This window comes from Rhyacophila brunnea, unplaced genomic scaffold (assembly GCF_057557595.1).
Source record: "Rhyacophila brunnea isolate RB1 unplaced genomic scaffold, BYU_Rbru_1.0 scaffold_22, whole genome shotgun sequence".
In the NCBI taxonomy this organism is placed as follows: Eukaryota; Metazoa; Arthropoda; class Insecta; order Trichoptera; family Rhyacophilidae; genus Rhyacophila; species Rhyacophila brunnea.
In genome coordinates, this window is record NW_028232882.1 from 2,169,281 (window position 1) to 2,194,143 (window position 24,863).

Below are 24,863 nucleotides of genomic sequence, written 5' to 3' on the forward strand. Positions count from 1 at the left end.
TGTCCCGTGTGAAACGGGCCTAACAGTGAAAAAGGAGCGATGCAATGTGGGAGAGGAATAGTTCCGAAATACTATACTGTACATAAAGTGGGAATGTTTAATGGTAATCTTTCGGTACTAATATTTGATAAAGCTCACCATATAAGCAAAACATCGTAAAGAAATCGTAATAAAATGATATAAGTACTCGTTTTATAAATTATCTTGAATTACTATCAAGTAAACGTTCAATCTCTTTGAAAGGATAATAAATTCTCTCTTAAATAACCAGTTTCCAATGAATCGTCATTAAAGTAATGTTCGGCCGAGAAAATATTACAGTTTGGTGATGAAAATGATGACCGGATATATCACAGTTAAATATGTTATTGAACTAGTTCGTGATGACGGAAAATTGTTTTCAATATAATTATTAATACTATTATATTATATTATAGGCTAAATACTGCTCATTTGTATGCATGAGTGCAAATGTAATCCGTTGGTTAGCGACGTCATGATGTGACGTCATAATGTGTCATGGCGTCCATATAATGGCAAACTTATGAAATTTCATTCCCCGATCATTAATTTAAAATTTTGAAATTGTAAATGGGTCTGAAAGTGTACTAACGGTACCATATAAATTTAATAACTATAAAAGAATAATTATTATGAACTTTAAATAATTTATCTGTTATTTTATCACATTTCTTTTATAATACTACTGTACGAAAGGATAAAGTAGTCCCGGTAAACATTTCCATTTGATGGCAATACATACAGTTATAGGTATTATGACTAACATCACTTTAGTCACTTATATTATGAGATGTCAAAACGGAATAAGAAATGACAGAAATGAAAATGGATTTAGTTTAGAATGTAATGTAATGATCTCTGTATAATATTATATAGATACAGCAGTAGGTACCTATCTTTGCGGTCGTTTGGCGGAGGTATTTTATCGTAATCTTACGTAAATTTATCTTATCCTACTATTTATTTACCATTCTACTATCTAGATTATAGACTATGGATCAAAATTATACGTGTTTTATAAATAGTACGACTGGGAACTGTTCTTAAAGTTCGAACATGTTTTACAGAGTCTACAAAATGAATGAGGGCCTCAAACAAACGTTTGTTGTAATGAATGCATTGTTAAAATGACATTTGAAAGTGACAGATGAAGCAGCCATTTTGAATGACATGTGACGTCAGATTGCCTACGTCACAAACAGTGCTATATTCTATATGGTAGAAAATCGGTTAAATAGCTTATAAAGAATTCGGGAATCTTATTCATACGGCCCTATGTCAGTAACTTATTGTAAATGTATATTATTTCGAATGATTTCTAAAAGAAAATAAAAGTTGCATACGTATTAGCAATTTATTTTCATCCGGATGTCTATAAAATAGTAGAGTTACTCCCAACACCTACCCATTTCCGGTTTCAAAAAATATATAATATGTCACGTACGCATATTGAAAATAATAATAATTGGTTATTAACGTTTGAGGTGAAATTATTATTGATTGTTTCAAAGTTGCCCAAAGCCTTGGTGATGGATTTATTTGAGAAAATATTGCAATAATTATTGTGTATTAATAATGTGAAAATAGGAATCGATTTGTGACCACGCACGCCATCTGCCTTGTGACCTACTGACACTGCGAATGCAACCAGACACAAACGAAAGTTCTTCTTCATTTTCCTACTTATTTATAGCACAATGAAATCATACTAATTGTTATTTATACTCAACATACAATAATTATTAAGACATGTTTATTTTATTTGCTTGCAATAACTCTATATGTTTATTTGTCATTTATCTCTGAATCAGTAATATATAGTGGTACAAATAGTTTGTTCTTAAAAAAAACAATGAAGTACATTACAGGTTGTTCATGGTTACGGCTAATTTGAATGAAAGTCTTTCGTATTTTAAATGATCATTATATGTTTCGAAGATTGTCAGTAGTGGGTTTAGGACCTGTGGCACCAGGTAACATAGAATCAATGGGAACTGAACTATCTGACGGGTGTGGAGTAACAGGCAACCGATCTCAAGTGTAGAAGAATATGAGATAGACTTAAACACGTTTCAAGAATACGTCATTCTTTCATTCTGATAACTGCTCATGGTTTATTATACGTTTATACACTAACGCTCATTGAATATTGGCATATTTGAAAATTGCAACACACACTATAATGTGTGGTTCATTTTCGTAAGATACTCACACATTCAAAACCCTGCATCAAAAAGTAGTGTATTGGAGTATAGCTTATCGTAATTCTATTTATTAATCTATTCTGTGTGTGATACTCACGATAAAATAAAAAATAAAATATAAACCATATTATATTACAACTCCCAATGCACATAGTAAAAATATCAATGTATCTATTTCCTTGAATAACATCCAGTAGGTAACTAAAGATACCCAATTATTATTGATGATAAAAGTGATGATGTGTTATCACACATAAAAATACGCATCTTTATAAAACCCTATTTCTGTTTCAAGGCCTTTTTTAAATCTTCTGACGATCCGATCGCGTTATCTGCATCGAATAAAATCGACAATGATTATGCTGGGATAAAATTCTGTTGCTTTTTGTAACTGGGAGTTAGCTTAAATTTAAATTGTAATACTATTAAAATTTAGTTGTAAGTATTTAATGTAACTGTATACATTTGAATACTTCTAAAAAAATTAACATACTACACTAGAATGTTCTGCCAGTAAGCCATTTCTGAGAAGGGCACACGGCAGTTCAACGACGCGATGGTTTTTTGATATAAGAGTAAGCGTACAAGGACGATAATTAGAATTTTTCGTCATTTGCTGCTCACCTGAGATTGCAGTTTGGCTCACCCCATGCCGGCTGCATTTATAAAATGATTCGTATGATGTCTAGCATTGAAACAGGCATTGTAGTAAAACGCATACGAATCTCTCATGGTGCCACTTTAGAATGATTTACCTATACTTAATGAACAATTTTATGTAAGCAGCCAAAAAAAAAAATACCTTGACCATTATTTTTAAGATGAAGTAGTATATGTAAACATAGCAACCGACTTTAAGCCAGAGCACGAGCCGCCATTTTGTTTCCGGGGCTGCCAATGGAAAATAATGAACATATTATTTATTATATCCATTTATAATATAATCGTTCAATTTAGAAATTGAACTGCTTTCAACATTCCTAATACATGCGTATAAAGTGCAAATTATATCATGGTGCATGTCGCGGACTATCACGTGACGTCACAGTAAGCTGCCCCTATGATAAAAAAGGGTGTGATGTCGTTTTTCTTGGTGTTTAAAATATAATCAGATTGGTCTTCTCATCCTGTAGCACGTTTTGTACCTTTAAACTAACATTGTCAGTTGGCAAAATCTGCCGAAATCACCAGAACAACAACAAGGTCACCTCACGTTTAACTGCACTGCATCGACAACTGCATTACTCAATGAACGTTTTTATCATCTTCTACATGCCTGAACTTTTCGGCTGTCATGTCAAAATCACGTTTTTTTGTTTTCAGCGGTTGGCTCTATATACTTTCTATAAGAATGTTGTCTATTATCTATGGTCTGCAGGTCGGCTTCTGTTCAAAATATTATCTATGGATGTCATGTCGCAAGTAATTTTAACGTATGCAAACGTAGAAACTGTTAAAATTAATTGACATTAGCATGAATAATTATTAATAATTCAAATTACTAATACATTATAGTTGGCACTTTTAATCAGTGTCATTCTTCAGTAAATTCACAGTGATGGTGATCATTCAAAATATTCTGCAACATGACGAAACCATAGACCAAATTTATCGCCGCGACAGCGTGACAGTAGGTGACATGTAGGCGACATGCACCTAAATTTGATCACAATTTATTAAGAGTCCTTCCGTATTCTGGAGTGAAAATTATTCGTTTTTCATGTGAAAAATGTTGATATATAAAAAAAAACAGTGTGCTTGACACCTAATTTTCTAATCACACACTAAATTAACGTATAATTACTCATTATGACTGTAATAAGTATATTGTGAGTATATATTATACTCTATATTGTGTGAAAAAAGATTAAAATAACAAAATGAAATTTAATAGAACACCAACAAACGCGCGCTTAATTATGTTATTAAAGATGTGATGCACCGGTATGTTAAAAACGTCAACAAACAAAATTACGTGGGAACGATCTAGTTTCTGGCCAATAGCGTTCCAGGATGAAAAATATCTCAGCCAATCATTAAAAATCGCGGGTAAAAGTTGTCTGCACGCGGGAAAGTTTGTCGCCGTGGATCGAATGGGAGCTAAATAATTTTATCGAACTATACAAACGTATTTTGTACATATTCCTATATATAAGACGACACTTTGTTGTACGTAGAATGATTTATACTTAATAGTTCGATTCATTTTACCATTGCATTAGATCAAATTGCTAATGAAAAGGTTTTAAGATGAGCGAATAAGCCAAATGAACTTATAGTTAACATCAATGACAGATTTACTCTATCTCATAATGAAAGGAAAGGTATATGACAGCAGAGTATTTGCAGAAAGGGATTTTATTGAAACCCCCATAAGTGTATTGGAAGATGTACCTACTGCAATGTGGTTGCAAATCATCGATAGAAGACGGACTCAAAAGAAAAATAATAGACAAATACACAATGAAAGTATGCAACATGAATTCCTTCTCAGGAGATGGATTAAATCCATGACCCGTGTCTTCAGAGACGGCCGTTGTACCAACAGGGTTAAGGTGGGTGCTTTTTTTTAAAACTGGATGGCGATGAATCTAATAGACAGCTTGGGTGGAGAATGGTTTATATTTTAACGATTAAGATAGACAGCGTACAATAATAATAATCATGTGAGGGGCGAGCTGGTATTACTTACAATTCTCACGTGACGATAATATATTATAAGTATGGTGCACAAGCGCCTGTGTGACCTTCTCGAAAATAGCTCACCGGCAGAACATTGAAATATACGGTTAGTTACGATCTAATGATTATATTAATATTTGTCCAAGTCGTTCAACTCCTTGTTATGAGACCGTCAGAAGCCGGCTCCACTCTAAACTAAAATTTGTTAATTGACTAGATATTGAGTATTGTTGAGTAGATAATTACTTGTTAATTATCACATTTAAAATGCATGCTAATTACATCGATCGGCCGCCTGATCGTTATGCGCCAAGTGCATATTCAGCGTCCAATGACTTAAGTGGCCGAATTTATGATAATTACAAATATTTACTCTAACTTAATTCCAGTCAGTCATAAAAATGCTAATGCTTCAAATCAAACGTAGGGTCCTGGAAAACGTTAGATTTAGACTGGATGTGATACGGAGCAGGTTAGTTTTGTGTGGCTTAAATATGTTATTGTTGAAAAAAAAACAATTATTGTAATATGTACATAAATCAAACGTAGGGTCCTGGAAAACGTTAGATTTAGACTGAATGTGATACGGAGCGGGTTAGTTTTGTGTGGCTTAAATATTTTATTGTTGAAAAAAAATCAATTATTATAATATGTACATATTTCGTTACTTTTGTAAATATTCTGTATTAAGTTTTAAAATCATTATTCCTATTAATTCATTCTTACTGTTTTATATTTCTCTATATTGTTTTATTTTTATTACGGTATGACCTGATTCTTAATTAATATTGTTAATAAAACAATTCAACTTTCTTGATCTAGTTGTTTGAATAACACTCATATATTTGACTATAAAAACTCTGTTTAGTATATTGTTCCGATGAGTTATGGGACCCGTGTTTGAAAATTTGATATCATTACTTCATTGCATCATAAATCACTTGCTCTACTTTGATTCAAATGTGAATGACCGTGTGAAATTATATGAAAAAAAAACGTTGACTTTTCATCATTTATGAAAAATATTGCACTTATTAATTTAACATTACTATTATTTTTCTCTGCTTGGTAAATAAAAAAAAATGGTATGGTTACGGATGGCTAAATAACATGTTATAATCTTATTTTTATCCTCGGGCTACAACTAAAACGATCGATAATGATAAATGGCTCAATAAAGCAGGGGTCAACAACTGGTAGGGTTATATTATTATTAATAAATATAATCACTTTAATGGTGGTAACTGTAAATTCATGGTGGGAAGCCACCATAAGAATAAAGTCAAACATGTAGTTAATAATCCAGATAATTTTATTATAATCAGAAGTTGTTTCAATAATAGATGAGATCTTATTTAGGTATGGTCCTAATATTTAAGGTCGATTTGATATAAATAAAAAGGATTTCAAGTTATACACATTTATATTTTTATAAAAATCGATGTTTTTTAAAATAAATATAAAAATATTAAAACTATGAATTAGTTAAAAATCTGTACGAGGAAAAATTGAAAACTTAACAAACTAAATTTTAATAATAAATATGACCATAAAATATATTGTAATATTAACGTAACTAAGTACGTAAATATGTAACAAATTCACACTTTTTTAACAATAATTGTAAGTTTATCTTTGACTTAAAATAAAAAAATATTTTTCTTTTTAATGTTTTCAAATAGGTTAAATTAATACAGTTGAAATTGTAAATTATCAAAAAAATGTCGCAAATTGCAAGCTTTATATTTTTCCGCTAGGTGCCTCTGGTAGGTAGAAGCATTCCCCTTAATTTTGTGTCTCTTAACAATGCGTTATCTGTCTTTTTCCATCATATATCACTGATTTTAACGTTATTAAATAATAGTTGAGAGTTATTAAAAAAATACATATGATATTTTTGAAAAATATATATTTTTTTTTATTATGGTTTAAACTATTTGGGGGACTCCAAAACTTTTTTGACGAATCGGTTGTATCATTTGCGTCAAACAAATTGCCGTTGATTTAAGTACATGTCGTTGTATTACAGTATAACTATTTATTTTGTTGATTCTCCGTGCTCTTATCTCCCATATGCACTTTTATTAGAAAGTTTCTGTAAACTCATTCAAAGCACACTTGAGTGTAAATACTTGGGCATCTGCTCCTAAGACATTCTCAGAAGGCATTAACAACTGGTGATGCTTAACATCCAAACGTAGTGCCTCTTGATACGTACGATTAACAGCGAGTGTGGTGCGTGGCGGATTGGTTTGGAGGGAACTATTAGGTAGTACAAACATTGACATCGTCTGGTTAAAGTATCAAGTTTACTAAATCTAACCTACCAACTACCAAACAAACAGAGTAAATATTATCATTATTAATTTATTTTTATTATTCATTCATCCATTCGTATTGAAGAAGGTTATCAATGAAAAACTGGTTTTATTGGTTGCATACCATTCATAGTATTATACTAATAATATAAACTATTCTCTCATATAAAGTCATACCCGTTCACTTTACATATTATTTATTATATTTCTAAACGGAAAAATGAGGTTAGTTTCAGTTAATTTCTAAAAATGCACTGGTGATACGAGTGTATAAATATGTACTTAATTATTATGAGATTTAAAAAAATCCAGAATACAGGTTTGCAAAGGAAGCCAATAATTATTTCGTTTATTACGCACTAATTATTATATTCTAGATGCCTGGAATAATTTGCCATTATATACCTACTATTAACAATTATTAATTGTATTTATATTAGATTCCATAAGTGAAAACAGGCTTACATAGTAAGTAAATATTAACTTTACTGTTAATTTATTTGGATCATTTCTAATTTTTTTTTAATGATTATAATTTATTTATTTTAAAGAACATCAACATTATTAGTGTCACGGAGACTTGAAGATTTCGAGATGTGGCTGTATAGACGCATCCTCAAAATTTCTTGGACTGACCGGGTGACAAAATGTTGAAGTTCTCAATCGAATGGGGAAGGACCGAGAAGTTCTACGTAGTATCAAAACCAGGAAACTACAGTACCTCGGCTACATTATGAGAGGACGAAAATACAGCATTTCCCAAATTATCATTGAAGGAAAGATCAATGGAAAGCGTAGCAGAGGACGGTGCCGCATTTCGTGGCTTAAGAACCTCCGCGATTAGTACGAGTGCAGCTCCACTGAACTGTTCCGGGTAGCAGACGACGAAGATAAAATCGCCTTGATGGTGGCCGACCTACGCTAGGGGATGGCACAACAAGAAGAAGAACATTATTAGTAAACTTTACAAATCACAAATTGAACACATTCACTAAATGACTAGAAAAATAAGTAACGATATTGAAATTAAAACATAACATGAGCTAAGACCATAACTTAAAAAATATAAATTAATCTCCACCTACAGCAGCAGTTTTTTTATGATGCAGATGATGCAATTGATTCGTCAGAGGATATAAAAAGGGGCTTCGAAACAGTTCAAACCTGCCATACACTTAATAAATTATATAAAAATCTTACATATTATTTTGATGTGATCAGTCAGTGCGTAATAGCCTCTACGTTACTAAATGTGCTACTGTATACCTAACTGTCACACTCACACAATTATTTAACTCGATATTTAAAACGAATTGGTTGAACACAGATGTTGTTGTTCCAATTGACACCACTAATATCAGATTATTATATAAGTATACATATAGTTATATTATTTTTAACATAACAATAGGTCATGAGGCTCAATTATAGTAGTTTAGAGAAATATTAGTGTATTTGGTAAAAACAGAGAAACAATCAAAAAACCCAAGTTTTGAGAAAATCACATTAATATATTGTGATCTGTAGCCCCTGTATGGAAGGCCAGCGTATTACTCACTGGTCTACGAGGTCCAGGGGGAAGGGTTATGTCTACACCATGGAAAAACAAATATTATTGATGTTCTCGATTTTTTAGACAGTATTCAGGGGGAGATATGTTAGCAAAAAAGGAAAAGTTCACCACCGCGCGAAAGTTCAAAAAAATACGTAGTCTATTAATAGTTACTTCTAATAAATTGGTTGTGGACCTCTGGGACCACCATAAAACTTTTATTGGAGCTCAATTATCCTCAAAAAATGTTGATACGATGTTTACGTAATACTTAAATCGTTTCCTCCGAAGCTGTTATTATAACTGAACTTTATTTTATGACATAACACAATGGATACCGCTTTTAAAGAGATGAGCCTAAATTAAATATAATAGATACTAGATGAAACCTAAAAAAAGTCGTGACTGAAGATTTAACGCCATTAAAAAATGTACCATAACATAACTAATAGTTGAAGTTGTTTCATTAATTTGCAGTGTTATTTTTAATACCTCGTTTTACCATGAAATTTGGATTAGTTTTACAAAAAACAACCAACTTACATAATAATTAATATAACAATATTATAAATATTTTTTAATTGCTCAGTTCCTCATCAACGTATTATAATGATTTATTAGTTGTGTGATTAATTACTAATACAATATGTTCGTATATACATACAACAAAGTTAAATTGCAGGCAGCAAAAAATTAAACCAGAAAAGATCAAAAATACACACACTAATAATAACGTACACTTACAAACAGTTAGTGTTGGTAATTTAACTATTATTTTTTATTTAAATAAAGTTGATATTGTCCGATATATTTAAGTTGAAATAATATGGATATAAATAAAATAACTGAAAGCTAAATCCGATGAAGAGACGTTTTACGTGGCTGGGACACGTATTCCGGATGCCGCCAAAGAGTGCGGCACTTCGTACCCTTATGGCACAGCCTCAAGGCTTACATCGCCGTAGCCGGCCCTCCGTCACCCTGCAGCGGTGCTACAAAAGCGACTTACGTGTTGCAGGTCTGTCATGGCGGTTGGCGCAGGAGTTGGCGATGGACCGAGGGAAGTGGCGCCAACTTGTGCTTGCCCTATGCCCAATATTGGGGCGTGACAGGGTGAAAGAAGAAGAAGAAATCCATTGAATTTTAAAATGGTTTTTTTGCATATAACAGGATACTTTAATAAAATTGTGTATCATATTAGAGCAAATGAAAATATAATCAATGGACAAAAGCATTCATCTTTATATAATATTCAATGCAGCTCAAGAAACTACTGACATGGGAAAGGAATTAACAAAAACTGTCTAGTAATATGTAACATTAATTTATAATTCAAATCTATTATATATATTATGTAATTGAATTGATTTCAAAATAAGTTAAATTAAGACTAAAGATATTTTTGAACTCTAACAAAATGAAAAATACTTCGTAAATATGCTACCATTATAGATAAAGATCTTTCAGTTAATACAATTTATGTTCAATCCAGTTATCAACAATATAATCTATTGTTACCACGAGTATAAATATGTAGGTGCAAATTAGAATAGATTGAAAGCAATGTATCTAAGTATTCATAGTGGATGTGCTTATAGTGAATGACAAAATACAATAATTAAAGGATGTTTCTTGCTAAAAGTTTTATCAAAGTAATATGGATGAACTAATATATTGTGGTTGACCACTAGTACAAATTTTATTGGTTAAATTGTGAGTTGGTGACTTTCTGAATAAATAAGTCTGAATATATGTGAACTAACATGAATAGTGTAAAGGATAATAAAATAATATTACTGCAATCTATCAAAGATAATCTGTGAGATAATAGATACAAGAAGAAGGCTATAAAATTAATACTAAGAGGTGGTTATATAACAATGGAAAAGAATTGATTCATAGTTGGTATGTATGCATAATGTAGGCCATATATGCTGCTGCAGATTATAACGCAACGAATTTGTTTGAAAATAATTTTGGTTCGAAATAAATGTATATAGTTTAGGATTTAAGGATTAAAAGCAGTCATGAGAGGTGGAGGTAGGCTGTTAAGATTCGACAAAAATAGTGTACACTGAATTTTGTCAGTCATACTTATTTGTTTTCATTGAATTAAGAATACAATAATTTGCAGGTACTGCTGAATTAGGCAGGTTTAATTTGAATTTTAAAAACTGACAAATACTATCTACACATCTACAATGAAAGCAAATACGTTTGACTGACAAAGTTTAGTATGCACTATTTATGTCGGATATTAACAGCCTACCTCCACCCTTCGCCACTGAGTAAAAGTGATATATAATATGTAAGCTCAAATGAATTGGGGATGGTTTTCCCATCACCAATCATTTATATGTGAAAAGGCAAAAAAAGGAAAAGTAACAAGCATTTTATTCATTGAATCAGTAGTTGAGATGCAAAAATTCATTTTTGAAAATAAATATTCAAATTTTAACAAAATAATTTTTTATTATTTTTTTCTTTAAACAATGGAAAAAGTAGCTCAATATTATACTCTATTAATAATTGTTAAGAAAACTTATTATATATCTAAAAACCCTTCACAACTGTTATTATTTTTATGTGATAATTTCAATTCGGGAGAGTAGCCTTTTTGCTTTTAACTTATTCAAATTTAATTGCAGTACATTTAAATTTGTATATTGAATGTTATTTTATTTTATAACAACTTAACAGCGTATTTAATTTTAATGCCTATCATGCAGTCCTTCAAATACTAATAAGCAGAAAAATATTAATATTATATACAATGCAGAATTTATAATCTAGTCAATTTATTCAACTTGGTTACCTATGAACTTGGATCCTTTTAATCTATTGTCAGGGTGATTATAATCTAGAAGCAGGACCATTGTTTACAAATATAAAATAATTTTTGAGATATTCAATATTTATAATTTGATTTCGGTTCAGGTTGATAGCTAGCAGTGGTTCAAATATAATTTACAGTACCTACCTATCAAAATGAAATTTTTTATAATGAATGTAAAATTTTTGACCTCAAACCAATTCTGTTTGATAGTTTTGTTCTCTACTAAACTAGAAATGATTGTGGGCACACATGTAAGTAGGTACAGCCAATAAAAAAATATTATGTGTATATAAAAAATAATTATTTCGCAAATTATTGAATAAAAATGATCACGACTGGCAAATTCGCATATTGAGATTCGTCATACAATTTTCATCAATCACCTAGACCTGAAGGCATTCACGCAGATCCAATTTAATATTATTAACAACCAGAAATGGCTGTCTCTGCACGGAAATTGTGAGAACTACAAAATGAAATTACTTAGGTACTATCTTTTTAAAATTGCACAGTGAGAAAACGACAATATAAAAAAATTGGGAAATTGCTAATTTCTTAATAAAAAATTCTTTATAGTATTGTGATAGTGCATTTTTATTGCAAACACACCGTGGATTTATTGTAATATTTCGGCTATGGGAAATTATTGTTTTAATAATGCAAATATAAACGGTTATAAAAACTCTGTATTTAATATTCTTCATTATATGAGTTATTTATGTTTTTTATTATTATTATTAAGTTACAAAGCTTCAAATGAGGCTTGTTGAGTTGTATATTATGTAATTAACTATTTCTTTTATTCAACGAATAATTTACAATATTTTAAGAATTTACCATTCTAATTATTGAACATACATAATTTTGAAAAACACAAAAGGATTTTTTCTATTGGTAATAATATATTTTCTTAGGAAGTATTTTTCAAAATTATGTATGTATATTATATGTTATACATCCTTTTTACATTTCATGTACACAAGATTAATAATTTATTCTATATTTACAGGTACATATTGAGGTGGGGGGAGGGGTGTAATTGTTGTGTTTGTCTATAACTAATTATAACAATTCTAACTGAACGCTTGTAATTTTCAAGTTATGACTTAAATAGAGGATGTATTATGTTATTTTTACCTTATCACAACGGTGGTATCAACTATTTTATTTATATTACAGATTGTTTATAGGACAGATTGACATAAACAATAATAATTAGATAATCTCTTGACCTTCTTTGCAATGTATTTATTGATGGAAACTTACTTTTTTGATGACCCTTGTCATATAGATACACGTATTTATGTTATATGACATAATATGACCATACCATGAGCTGGATCCACAATATAACCGTACACAGTAATCTTTTGGCGAATTGTGAACTCGTCTTATTTATTTTCCATGAATGTATATAATATATAATATATGCTCTTTACATCGAGTAGTATAAGTAATTTGTGTATCTAAAAATTTTCAATCTATATTAATTCTAATCAATTAAATGAGAACTCTGCTGTTATTTTGGGGGTTGATAAATGAAGTTATTTTAAATTTATAAATAATATAAATGCGATATTTATGGAAAATCTCACATGGCAGGAGCGCGGGACGTGGTGAACGACGAGATGATCTTGTGCTTGCCCTATGCTATGAAGTTCGAGCGTGATAAGGCAAGTAAGTCATCAACCAATATATTGTCATAGCGCTGTATGCAATGTAAACGACCTATGCGGGGATCGGGTTATAGATATTTACGTGAAAAAGTGGAGGGATAAGCAATTACACAAAATTACTCATAAGACTTACCCTTTTGTGATACTGTAAAAAGATATAATTTATATTCATCATCTTCATTAATAAATTCACAAAAAATATTTTAATGACTAATTTTCCAGACGATATCAAATCCGATATTAATGCCGCCATCTATTAGAGCAAAAACTTTTGCAAATTTATCTATTTAATTACAAAATTAGGAATATTCTATGTGTCCGTGTCAAATAGCGGGTTTTTTTTGTAATGTTGCAAAAAGTGTGTGTTAAGAATAATCTTTCCTTGGTTTCCTACATTATTCACTAATTATTATGTAAATCAAAGAAAATTTAAATACTTATACAGAAACGGTGCAATTATTCTAAAGGGGGGACATGCTCGTCGAAGGTCAAAATTGAGTTTTTATTGTATTTTCAAACCATGATCCTGGACACTCCTTAAACGTTGTAGATAATCTATTTATATAATTTTGAAGCCTTATTATCCTTTATAGTTATTTTAAACATTTGATGACTGCATAAAGTATTTTTGTTACATAAAATAGTATTCTTTTAAACCTCTCGCTCTAATGTTTTAGAATATAGTCATATTTCGGTACATAACTGTGCAGTGGTGTTAAGATTTTTTGCATTTATTAATTTTTAATCGCATTTATAAAACCATTAGCATAATTTATTACGAGATAATTTTTGTAAAATATTCACGATAAAAAATTATATTGAGAATCTCTGTGATGCCAAATTTGACAAGAATTAGGCATTTTATTATTCAAAAAATCGGCAAGATTAACACATTTGAAGATGATTCTAAAGATATTTATTATAAGCTATGTCTTTGACCATTCAAGTGTGATAAACATCTTATGAATAATGATTGCTTTATAATAATTATTGACCTAAGAATAATGTAGTGTTTTTTTGAAATACGCCATTTCTTTTGTCATTCCCCAGTGGTTAAGTTACAACATACGGCTGTAGCCATAAATTGACAAACTATAATTAAAGTAGGGAGTAAAATTATGTTAACGCGCGTGTTTGAACATGTACCTAACCGTTTTTTTTTAAATTTTTTTTTTAACGGTACATGTTCAAACACGCGCGTCAATATCATTTTACTCCCTACTTCAATTAGAGTTTATCAAGTTATGGCTACGGCCGTATGTTGTAGCTTAACCACTGGGGAATGTCAAAAAAAATGGCGTATTTCAAAAAAACACTACCTTATTCTTAGGTCAATAATTATTATAAAGCAATCATTATTCATAAGATGTTTATCACACTTGAATGGTCAAAGACATAGCTTATTATAAATATCTTTAGAATCATCTTCAAATGTGTTAATCTTGCCAATTTTTTGAATAATAAAATGCCTAATTCTTGTCAAATTTGGGATCACAGAGATTCTCAATATAATTTTTTATCGTGAATATTTTACAAAAATTATCTCGTAATAAATTATGCTAATGGTTTTATAAATGCGTTTAAAAATTAATAAATGCAAAAAATCTTAACACCACTGCACAGTTATGTACCGAAATATGACTATATTCTAAAACATTAGAGCGAGAGGTTTAAAAGAATACTATTTTATGTAACAAAAATACTTTATGCAGTCATCAAATGTTTAAAATAACTATAAAGGATAATAAGGCTTCAAAATTATATAAATAGATTATCTACAACGTTTAAGGAGTGTCCAGGATCATGGTTTGAAAATACAATAAAAACTCAATTTTGACCTTCGACGAGCATGTCCCCCCTTGAAAAAAATATTTTCGTAATAATTTTAGCATTTTATTCATTAAGTCATTTGCAAGATTGTGAAATGGGGAAAATCTACAATAATTACACTATTAAAACATATTCAGTTCTGCATTTTACCAATGGAAGTTAAAAAAAATCTCACAGCTCTGACAAAAATGGAAGAACAGTAATTTGCACGTCGTCAGATCAAAATTATTCAAATAAAATCCGAATTTAAAATTAATTGTCGTAACAACCTGTGATTATAATTGACAAGTGAGAGTGTACACCTTTTGTATTGTCGAAAACAACGACCATAAAAAATAAATAGATAAGTGTATTAATTTCTGATAATTGTCTACTTAAATAGTTTTTAATTATGATGAATGATTTTCGAAATTTTGGTTAGTGTACAGCGCACTCCAGGTATTGTATTTTATTGTTTAAAATATCCCACGATTATTCTTAACTCCACAGAGAATATATGCAGGTGAGTTTTTGCAATTAAACATCATAAAAATGCCAGTTTTTGTTTCGTTTTTTTTGATAATCTTTTTTGATTAAAATTTGAATAAATCTAACAAGTGATGAGTGAATGTAAATATGAATAACCCAAATTATGCTGTCAACAGTTTTAGATCAATTTTTTTTGTTTATTACTGCCGTTTTAAATAATTTAAATAATACTTCCGTGATTGTTTTCATTCGAATTAATTAATAAAATCATTAATCACTATTTAAAATGATGCAATTAATATCAAAGTCGGCAATTTCCATATTCCGCCATTTCAAGATAATTGCATTAAAATTAGTAAAAAAAATGTACCTATCGAGTCAGTTGAAAGCTATAAAAATGTCGATTGATGAATATAAAAAACTGTGCAATCAACCTCCGGTTTAATTATATTGTACTAAAAATGAAGCTGAATTTGATATTTTATGAATATACCTACTTACATAATAATTTTAGAAAATTTCTTAGACTATCAGAAAAAGTAAACATGAAGATTACCGACTTCGAAACTAATAGCCTCAAATATAAATTATTATTAAAACATAATATTTATCAATTCATATTTTTTTTACGAAAAAAAGTTCTCGTTGGTCCGGAGGCCGGAGCCCCCCTCCGAGAAACGAAAAAAATACAAATTAATCAGATAGTTGAATGGAACGTTACTTCTTGTGGTGATACAAGATAGGACAGAGCGGCGCAGATGACACAAGCGATGGTAATAATTATAAAAATACGCAGGTCACAGTGACCCGCAAAAGAGAATATCATCAGTGGTTATAATAAATTAGTCAAATGTTCATTGCTACAATTAAAACGTAGAGTGTCTGAGCATGGAGAATGTACCCGGGAAAGTGCATGTGTTTGAGATGGAAACGACAATATGTGGTAAGTAGTGAGTGGGAATTGCAGCCACATTTACTCAAATTATCACATTAGAATCAAAATTAAATTAATATGTATCCATATTATATTACATTATAGTTTCTGTTTTTTTTAATGGAACCCGTATCATTTTTTGTGTAGACTGTTGAGTAAGCTAGTTAATATATTAATAAATAAATATTGAATTGTATAACAAATATATGGGTAGATAATATGGCAAACATCTAATGTATTAATGAATGAGAATTATATTAAACGAAATAAACAAATGACAGACCAAGAACTGCCAGATGAAACAAGCAATAAAAAAGAAATGTTGTAATAATTATTATACGTGTAAACATAAAAACCAATTTAATAATATTTGTTAGTTAGTTTTCATGTACTCAAACCTTTTGATTATGTTCTTAGATATCGAAAAGCCAATAATTGAGAAGGCGTAAGTGTTTTCAAATAAAAAATTAACAATGTCCGTTAGGTGTAAAAACAAAACAACGCCTCCAACTGATTTCAGGATAGTTTTTTGTTGTTGTGTAAATGAATACATGATTATAAAATTACTCGCTTTTGTGATAAGGCAAACGTATAATTATTAGTAAACCAATATCCATTGAAAGACGCCCACGTTTAATAATAATTCACATGATGTCAAAAAGGGAAATCTTCAAATGGAATCGCATGTAAGAAACGTACACTATGGGAATATTATAACGTAGATAAGTCTATGTTCGGAAAGGGCCAATAAAAAACTATGCAATCATAAAAACGTAGTACGCCCTAACATAAGAACAAAAAATAGGTTACGCATGACTTCTATAAAAATAATTTAATATTAAAAAAGCATTTTAATTATTATTAACCATTATCGAAAACCATTGAATTATTTTGTTTGATAACATGAATAGAAGAGTCCTAAAATGAATGCAACGAAAAAGCTAAGCGAACGTGTAAGGTCAAGATTGTACCCTTAGAGTGGAGTTATTCTCCCAACAAGTCAATAATATCGTATACTACCATGATTTTATTATGATGTTATTTGTAGCCACTAATCTACTAAGTCCCTTGATAACTTGTTTTTTCAAGGTAACGTATTGTTCCATGTCATGTTAGGCTATATATATATAGGAGAGGTGTATGTTGGGCATCACGCGAAAGGACCGTAAGAGAAACGAATGGGTTAGGAAGCAGACATGAGTACGCGATGTAATAGATGTTGCCAAACGGCTGAAATGGAGATGGGCGGGGCACATTGCTCGTCAAAAGGACGGCCGCTGGACAAATGCCGTCATCCAATGGTACCCAAGGGGTACGAAACGGCCACTGGGTCGCCCTAAAAGCCGCTGGATTGACGAACTGGTAAAGTTCGGCGGAAATACGTGGCAGTGAACGACACAGGACCGAGAGAGTTGGAAGAAGCTTGGGGAGGCCTTCATTCAGCAGTGGATTGACCCCGGCTGATGATGATGATGATATATATATTTTTAATATGTTATATTTTTGGGTTACATATTTTGCATGCATACGTGAGCACTGGCAATATACATTGGTTGAAAAAACAAATGTTTAGTCAAGTTTTAAAATAACACCATTATTATTAATCAAGTAAATTAATTTGAGATGCTGATGAGATGCTATCCATGAATGATATAAGAATCACTCGCGTATAACTGCTTTGTATGATAAATAAATTACAAGCAATACATTCTTTGGATATTAAAGTGTGAACAATTTTGTTATTATTTCCACAATAACGTAGATAATTTAAATGGTTGGCAAGAATTTTACTCTTTAAAATACTAAAAACATTATTAATTGTAAAAACTTATCAAGTTTCTATATAATAATAAGAAATCATTCAAGAACAGGACCTCATTAACAGAACATTGAACATAATAATCGTACATTTAACTATGAACTCAAATTACTTAACACACCAGCGTACTTGCATTCATTTTTAGAGGATTAATGGGTGATGAGTTTAAATTATTATTGCAAATAGATAAATCTTAAGTTTATGTATTTTTTATGAAAGATTCTGACATTTAAAATAATAATTGCAAAATGTATTGCAATTATTATACTATACACAACTATAATTTAGAAGATGAAATACGCCCAATTATAGTATTAATAATCGTTCAAAAATAGGTTACTTTCAATGGTAATTATTGTTATTGATAACCAAAGTAATTAGATAATAACTAGAAAAGTTTACTGCAGCAATTCTGTCATTAATTATTCCTGACAGATGATACTGTAATTAAATCAATTCATCACAAGCATTTAACAATTATAATTTAAAATTGGTTATGCCTGTCTAGAGGTGTAAAATAATGACCTGGGGTTTTAGATAAACGAAGGAAAAACAAAAATTGTGATGATAGATCAAAGCGGTCGTGACTACGCGACGCGAAGGTTGTGCAAATGACGCGTGCAGAACAAAACATAATTTGTCATCAAAAGTCAACATGCGTCCATTTAATGTTATGTTTATCGTTCTATTACTGATAATAATAATATATTCATTGACATGTTTTCTTTTTCAAGTAAATGGGTAGCGTTTTTTAGTCATCTTTACACGATTTAAGAATTAATTCCCCCGTCGCCATCACAAAACAAATTAACGTGTTCACAGCTCGACTTTCGCTCTACGATTGCCAGCCAGTCCGAAATTTCGTCGCACCGATAGTTGAGAATTATTTTCCGTTTCACTGAAGTACGGTCTTTTAACAACCAAAAGAAATTGTGAAAAAGAGATTTTTCATTGCAGTGTCGGGAGCAGTGTCAGGAACAGTGCTCGAACTACTCGAAAAACTGTTTGGTACGTCAGACAGTCAAAAAATAATATTTGGAAAATTTTGGCACGCGTACGTAAAAAGGTTCGCCAACCCTGACTTGGGGCAACCTTTTAACGGATGGCATAGAGCTGTGCGTTGTGATTTCATTTCAATAAATTCATAACGGTTGTTCAAATTGTATGTTAACCAATCTTTGATCATTTTGTAATAGTATAATCGTTATTGAAGTACAGAATCAAGCCACAGTGACACTAATTAACACCGACTAAAATTAGAAATGCATGCTCAGATTGTCATAAACCATAAAATCATTAAAATATTATAAAGGTATTTTTTTTATTCTTACCTTAGTAGTTTCCTCTCCCCATCCTCCTCGTTGGCTATGCGAGGAGTTTGGAGCCATATCCTGGGATCCAGTCAGCTCCGCTTGGTATGTGGAATCACTGAAATGAAAAGAAAACATTTTTATTATTTAAGGAATTATTTATTACCAATATTCAGATTCAATACTAGATAAATGAGTCCATTACCATTAAAATATTAATTTGAAGAGAGGACACCACCAAAAATCATTTATTACTTGTGTAACTGTGATAATAGCTTAAAACGAAAAATAATCTACAACATAATTAGTTATTACATGTCAAAGTTTAATAGTTAACTATACGTAATAAAAAAAGATATATTATTGATCACTTGTATTGTAATAATTATATCAAAAGAAAATATAACTAACGAGCTCAGACGATAAGTAAGTAAAATTACTCGAACATCATATTAGTTAGTCGATATGAAAACCTTCAAATAAAGCGGTTCAAAATTAACTTCTCAATTAACTATTCGTTCCTTGTGTATTTTATTAGATTCTAGAGAATAACATACAACTATTAACTACTAAATTCACATAATATTATATAACTTAATTAATATTATCTAAATATATATAACCTCAAAATGTAATGCAGTGTGCAAGTGTGTATAATAAATAACCATTATAAACAGTTTTGTCTATCAATAAATTATGTAGTCACATTAACAAAAAAATAAACCTAGTAGTTTAAATGCTGTAAAGCAGGGGCGGGCAAACTTTTTGGATGGAGGGCCAAATTCAAGAATTCAAAATGAGCGGCGGGCCGCAAGTAAAATACCATTTTTAGATATACACTATTTATTATCATGAAAAATAAACATTACAAAAAAAATAATGAGAAGCATGAAAGTGTTGTACATTTTTTCAAATTCAGGTGTTAATTTTGTGGTTGATATTTTCAAAACTGCTTGTAAATGGGCATCGGAGATATTTGATCGTAAAGAATTTTTATTGAGGTTCATGATCAAAAATGTTTGTTCACATATATAGGTTGATCCAAAAACAACGAACATTTTTCTTGCATAATCTTTAAGTTGTTCGAATTTGTCTGAATTAAGGGCATTGTAAAATTTAGATATATCTTCGCGACGATGCAATTCTCTTAATTCAGTGTCACACTGCAGACCAATAATCTCAAGTTGTAGCTCTGTCAGTACACTATCAATATCTATTGAAAATGGATCGCGTACTGTTGCTAAACTTGTCTCAATTTTTCGGAAGTCACCAAATCTTTGTAAAAAATCGTCATTCAGAGCTTTAATAATTTTACCATATTCTTCAAATTTATATTCTGGTATATTCAGCAACTTCAAAGTTGGAAAGTGGTCCACGTTCTTATTCGATATTTGTCGAAGGAACAACTTGAGTTTTAATTGAAATCCATTCAAACTCCTCACCATATCGTGGGCATATATTTTTTTTCCTTGCAACGCAGAGTTAAAAGTATTTAAATGTGTCGCGATGTTCAACATAGAAAATAGTGTTTACATAGTGTGAGACGAGACGCAAGGAAGACGTACTGAGATAATACATTAACGAAACAACAAATTCTTCAAATTTTAATCTATTGTCAATATTTAAAAAAAAATATATAAAAAAAGTTATTCGTAATCAGAAGTACAATTAATGTTGGCGGGCCGCAAAAAAATACCCGGCGGGCCGCAGTTTGCCCTCCCCTGCTGTAAAGTGTAAATAGTAACCCTTTAAATGAATAAATAACTACACTGTCTTGTACCAACAATATTCTGAAACAATAAATCAGGTTTGTTTTACTTAAAAAGATATTTCTGTAAGAATGATAATGTATCGTGCCATTTTTATAGTATTTTTGGTGTCATTTTTTGGATCGTTGCATATTTCACTTGTTTCAATATACGATAATTAAAGTTATTGAAAAACTGTAATCCCAGTATTTATTTCCTTATTTTACTTAGCTGTAGATTTGATTTAATGTTATCTTACCAAATAGTGTGTATGTGTATTTTTATTTTATCAATGGATACAAAAGGATGTAACTAATTAAATTGTATCATCGTCATTATGTTAACTATCTTCCAAATAACCTTTAAAGTTTTTGACAATAATCAATTATAGACCTACTCCTTTTCAGCGCGTTCATTAATAACTATTAACAAAGTCAAGGATTATTTTTCGCGTGGTATCTTGTCACGATTGTTATGTGTTTATTTATTTATTTTTATACCATCAAACAAGCCATAAATGGTTTGACGCGGGTACGATGATGCATCAAAATGTCTGAACAAAATATTTTATTATTACCGCAAATTGGTGATGGATTTCTTAATTTAATGGCAACACTAACAATTCTTTGAAACTCGCACAAAGAGAGACAATCAATGGTGCGTTCCATATTCAAAAACATGCGATTAAGGTGCAATTTATACTTCACTCACGAAAGGTGAGTAGAGACAATTTTAAAATACTGCTACACTATTTTATAAGAAATAAATGAAACATAAAATACACTAGAAAATAATACCAATTATTTTTTATCGTATGGTTTAGTATTTAAATTTTATATTTCTGTTTAGAACATACGCGCTGTATAAAGGTGAAAATAAAGAATCTGGTATATCTATGGTAACCATACCTAAAAATGGGTAGACTTGGTAGGAGAGATGTAAATGTCACTATACTATCCTGTATTTGCTCATCGAAGCAATCATAATTCCATACAATGTAATATGAATATAACAAAAAAGAATTATTTTGAATGTCATCGTTTTAACTTTTTAGAATAAAGCCATATTTTGATACACTTGTGAATGATTAGAGTATTTTGTTAAAATATGATTCATGTATCAACAAATGTTACTATACAATTAACATTCTATAGTAACATTTATTCTCTAAACTCCCACTAGAATTGGCAAATAACTCTTTATTTTTAGGATCTGTATTGTCCATGATATTATGTGTATTTTATTGATATTATGTATATTATGATATCATGATATTATGTGGCTTTATATATTCAATGTCCAATCTTATCGATCCAATAATTAAGGTATATAGATTTTGATGTTAAGTCATAGAGTGATAAAACATAAGGCATCATTTTAACATATCATACAACATCTTCAGACTATGCTCTGATTGACACGTTATACATGGTTATACGAAACCTGAGCCTGTAATATTGTAGCAACTGAAAGATTAATGATTCAATCGTTTATTTTGAGTTATCTGTATACCAAAATAAAGTTTGGTACTATCATTTTTAAATTATATTTCTAAATAACTCCAGTTCTCTTTTATCTTCAGAGACTATTTTTATTACCTATCCATTTATTTATGCATAAGATTAAAATACCATGAACATTACTTATTTTATATAAATCAAATAATTTACACTTTTATTTAATATTACATAATATAGTTTTATATTAATTTTGTATGATGGAATTTTAAAAACACTATGGTGAAATCGCTTTGTCGTGGTTAATTGATATTACTGTAATAATATACTATTGAACACATTAGAAGCCGTCGTATAAGTTGGTTATTTTTCTAATACCCCTGATATTAACTAACCATATTACAGATACCAACTATTTTTTTAACTACTTTCGTGTTAGCAAAGACAATTATTCATTTTAATATGAAATCCGTGTATTTAATTTTTTTGTATAAAATAAATATTTATAATTCTTCTGAAATAAATAAATACGTTGTATTTTTCTCTCTATAACCTATTCACATAGAAAACTTTATCATCGCCTAGTTATATTATGTCGATAGCTCAGCTTTGGTAACACAGTCTACAAAAATGCAGTCGCTTCACGCATGACTTGATAAATAACGATTGAGTACAATCAAAGCTGCTCTCGAGATGTACTTAGGAAATAAAACTGCAAAGCCATCAGTGCTTTGTAATCGATTTTGCGTGCGCCACTGCGAACAAAAAATGGCGGACCGAAATGATTTCGTGTCAGTATTTGCAGTGTAATGTTGATTTTTATGACCATCAGTCAACGCGATCAATTCTAAAGACCACAATCATTACCATCGGCAGCAGCTGTTATATACCACATAATTTTATATGAAAGCTTTCCTTCAATTTTCGTTCATATAGGTAATATAATGTTATGTACTAGGTGAAATGTTATTTATATAATTATTGAGCATGTCGTTGATATAATTAATTGAATCCACTGAAGTATTTTATCGTTAATTACTAATTTTGGATAATTATAGCAGCCTGGTTAAGCCGTGCTAAAACAACTTATATAGTTTGTTTAATTATATAATCTAGTAGCTTTTTAGGAAAATAACACCAATCTAGGAGTACATCTTAACCTTGCTTGATTATGATTACATGGTGCCCAGCAGGACTCTAAACCATGCATCTACTGGATTCGCACCAATGTGATCTATCCACTAATTCATGTGGGTCCTATCTAATTATGACGCAATTAACCAGTGGTTTTTACATTTTTTAGGCACTTTACAAATTGCGATAATTTTGGCAGTCGGCTTTTGTATTTTAAATAAAAGTATCAAATACCTTAATTACTAATCGGTGTCAAGATCTCTCCAAATTTTAGTTATAACGTACTTGCACTTTCTAATAATTTAATAAACTATTCAATAAATAATTTACAAGATTTAATAATGTAACATTCTTTATTTTAAATACATAATTTGAAAGCACCTCAGAGAAATATATAACTACATACTACGAGTATTAAGGTGTTGATACAGCACATTGGCACGAATCCGTTGATTATCATCCGAATGGCTTTAAATCCAAAAACAAAAAAAAATATTACTCACTTTCGATAATTTTTTGGATACATCGTTTTTGCGCAAGTTTTTATGGCCTAAATCAAATTTGGCGATATTAACTATCTGTAATAATAGATGTCATCCATCTTTGGATATAAGACAATCGTTTGAATTGCATTAAATCTTAAGCTGAGATAAATGAATAATTATTACTTAACATCGGTATATTATTATGAATGTACGAAAATATGTGAAAATGAAACCAGCTGACTTTGTTAGGTGCACTGCTTGACCCAAAATTTAGAAATAATAACAGTCCATATTGTGATTTATTCTGCCATCTTTGGCTCTGAAACAATCGTCTTAATCGCATTAAATCCGAAACCGTTAATTCAATAGATATATCCATACATGGCAGT

The 24,863-nt window shown here is 30.3% G+C and overlaps 1 protein-coding gene across 1 annotated transcript in view; it reads right to left on the minus strand.

Annotated features, from left to right (window-relative positions):
* mwh (multiple wing hairs) overlaps nucleotides 1-24,863 on the minus strand; it is a 287,193-nt gene that overhangs the window by 103,359 nt on the left and 158,971 nt on the right. Inside the window, exon 3 of the mRNA XM_085949887.1 lies at nucleotides 19,672-19,768. Coding sequence (XP_085806013.1) covers nucleotides 19,672-19,768 — 97 coding nt within the window. The remainder of the gene's footprint in view (nucleotides 1-19,671; nucleotides 19,769-24,863) is intronic.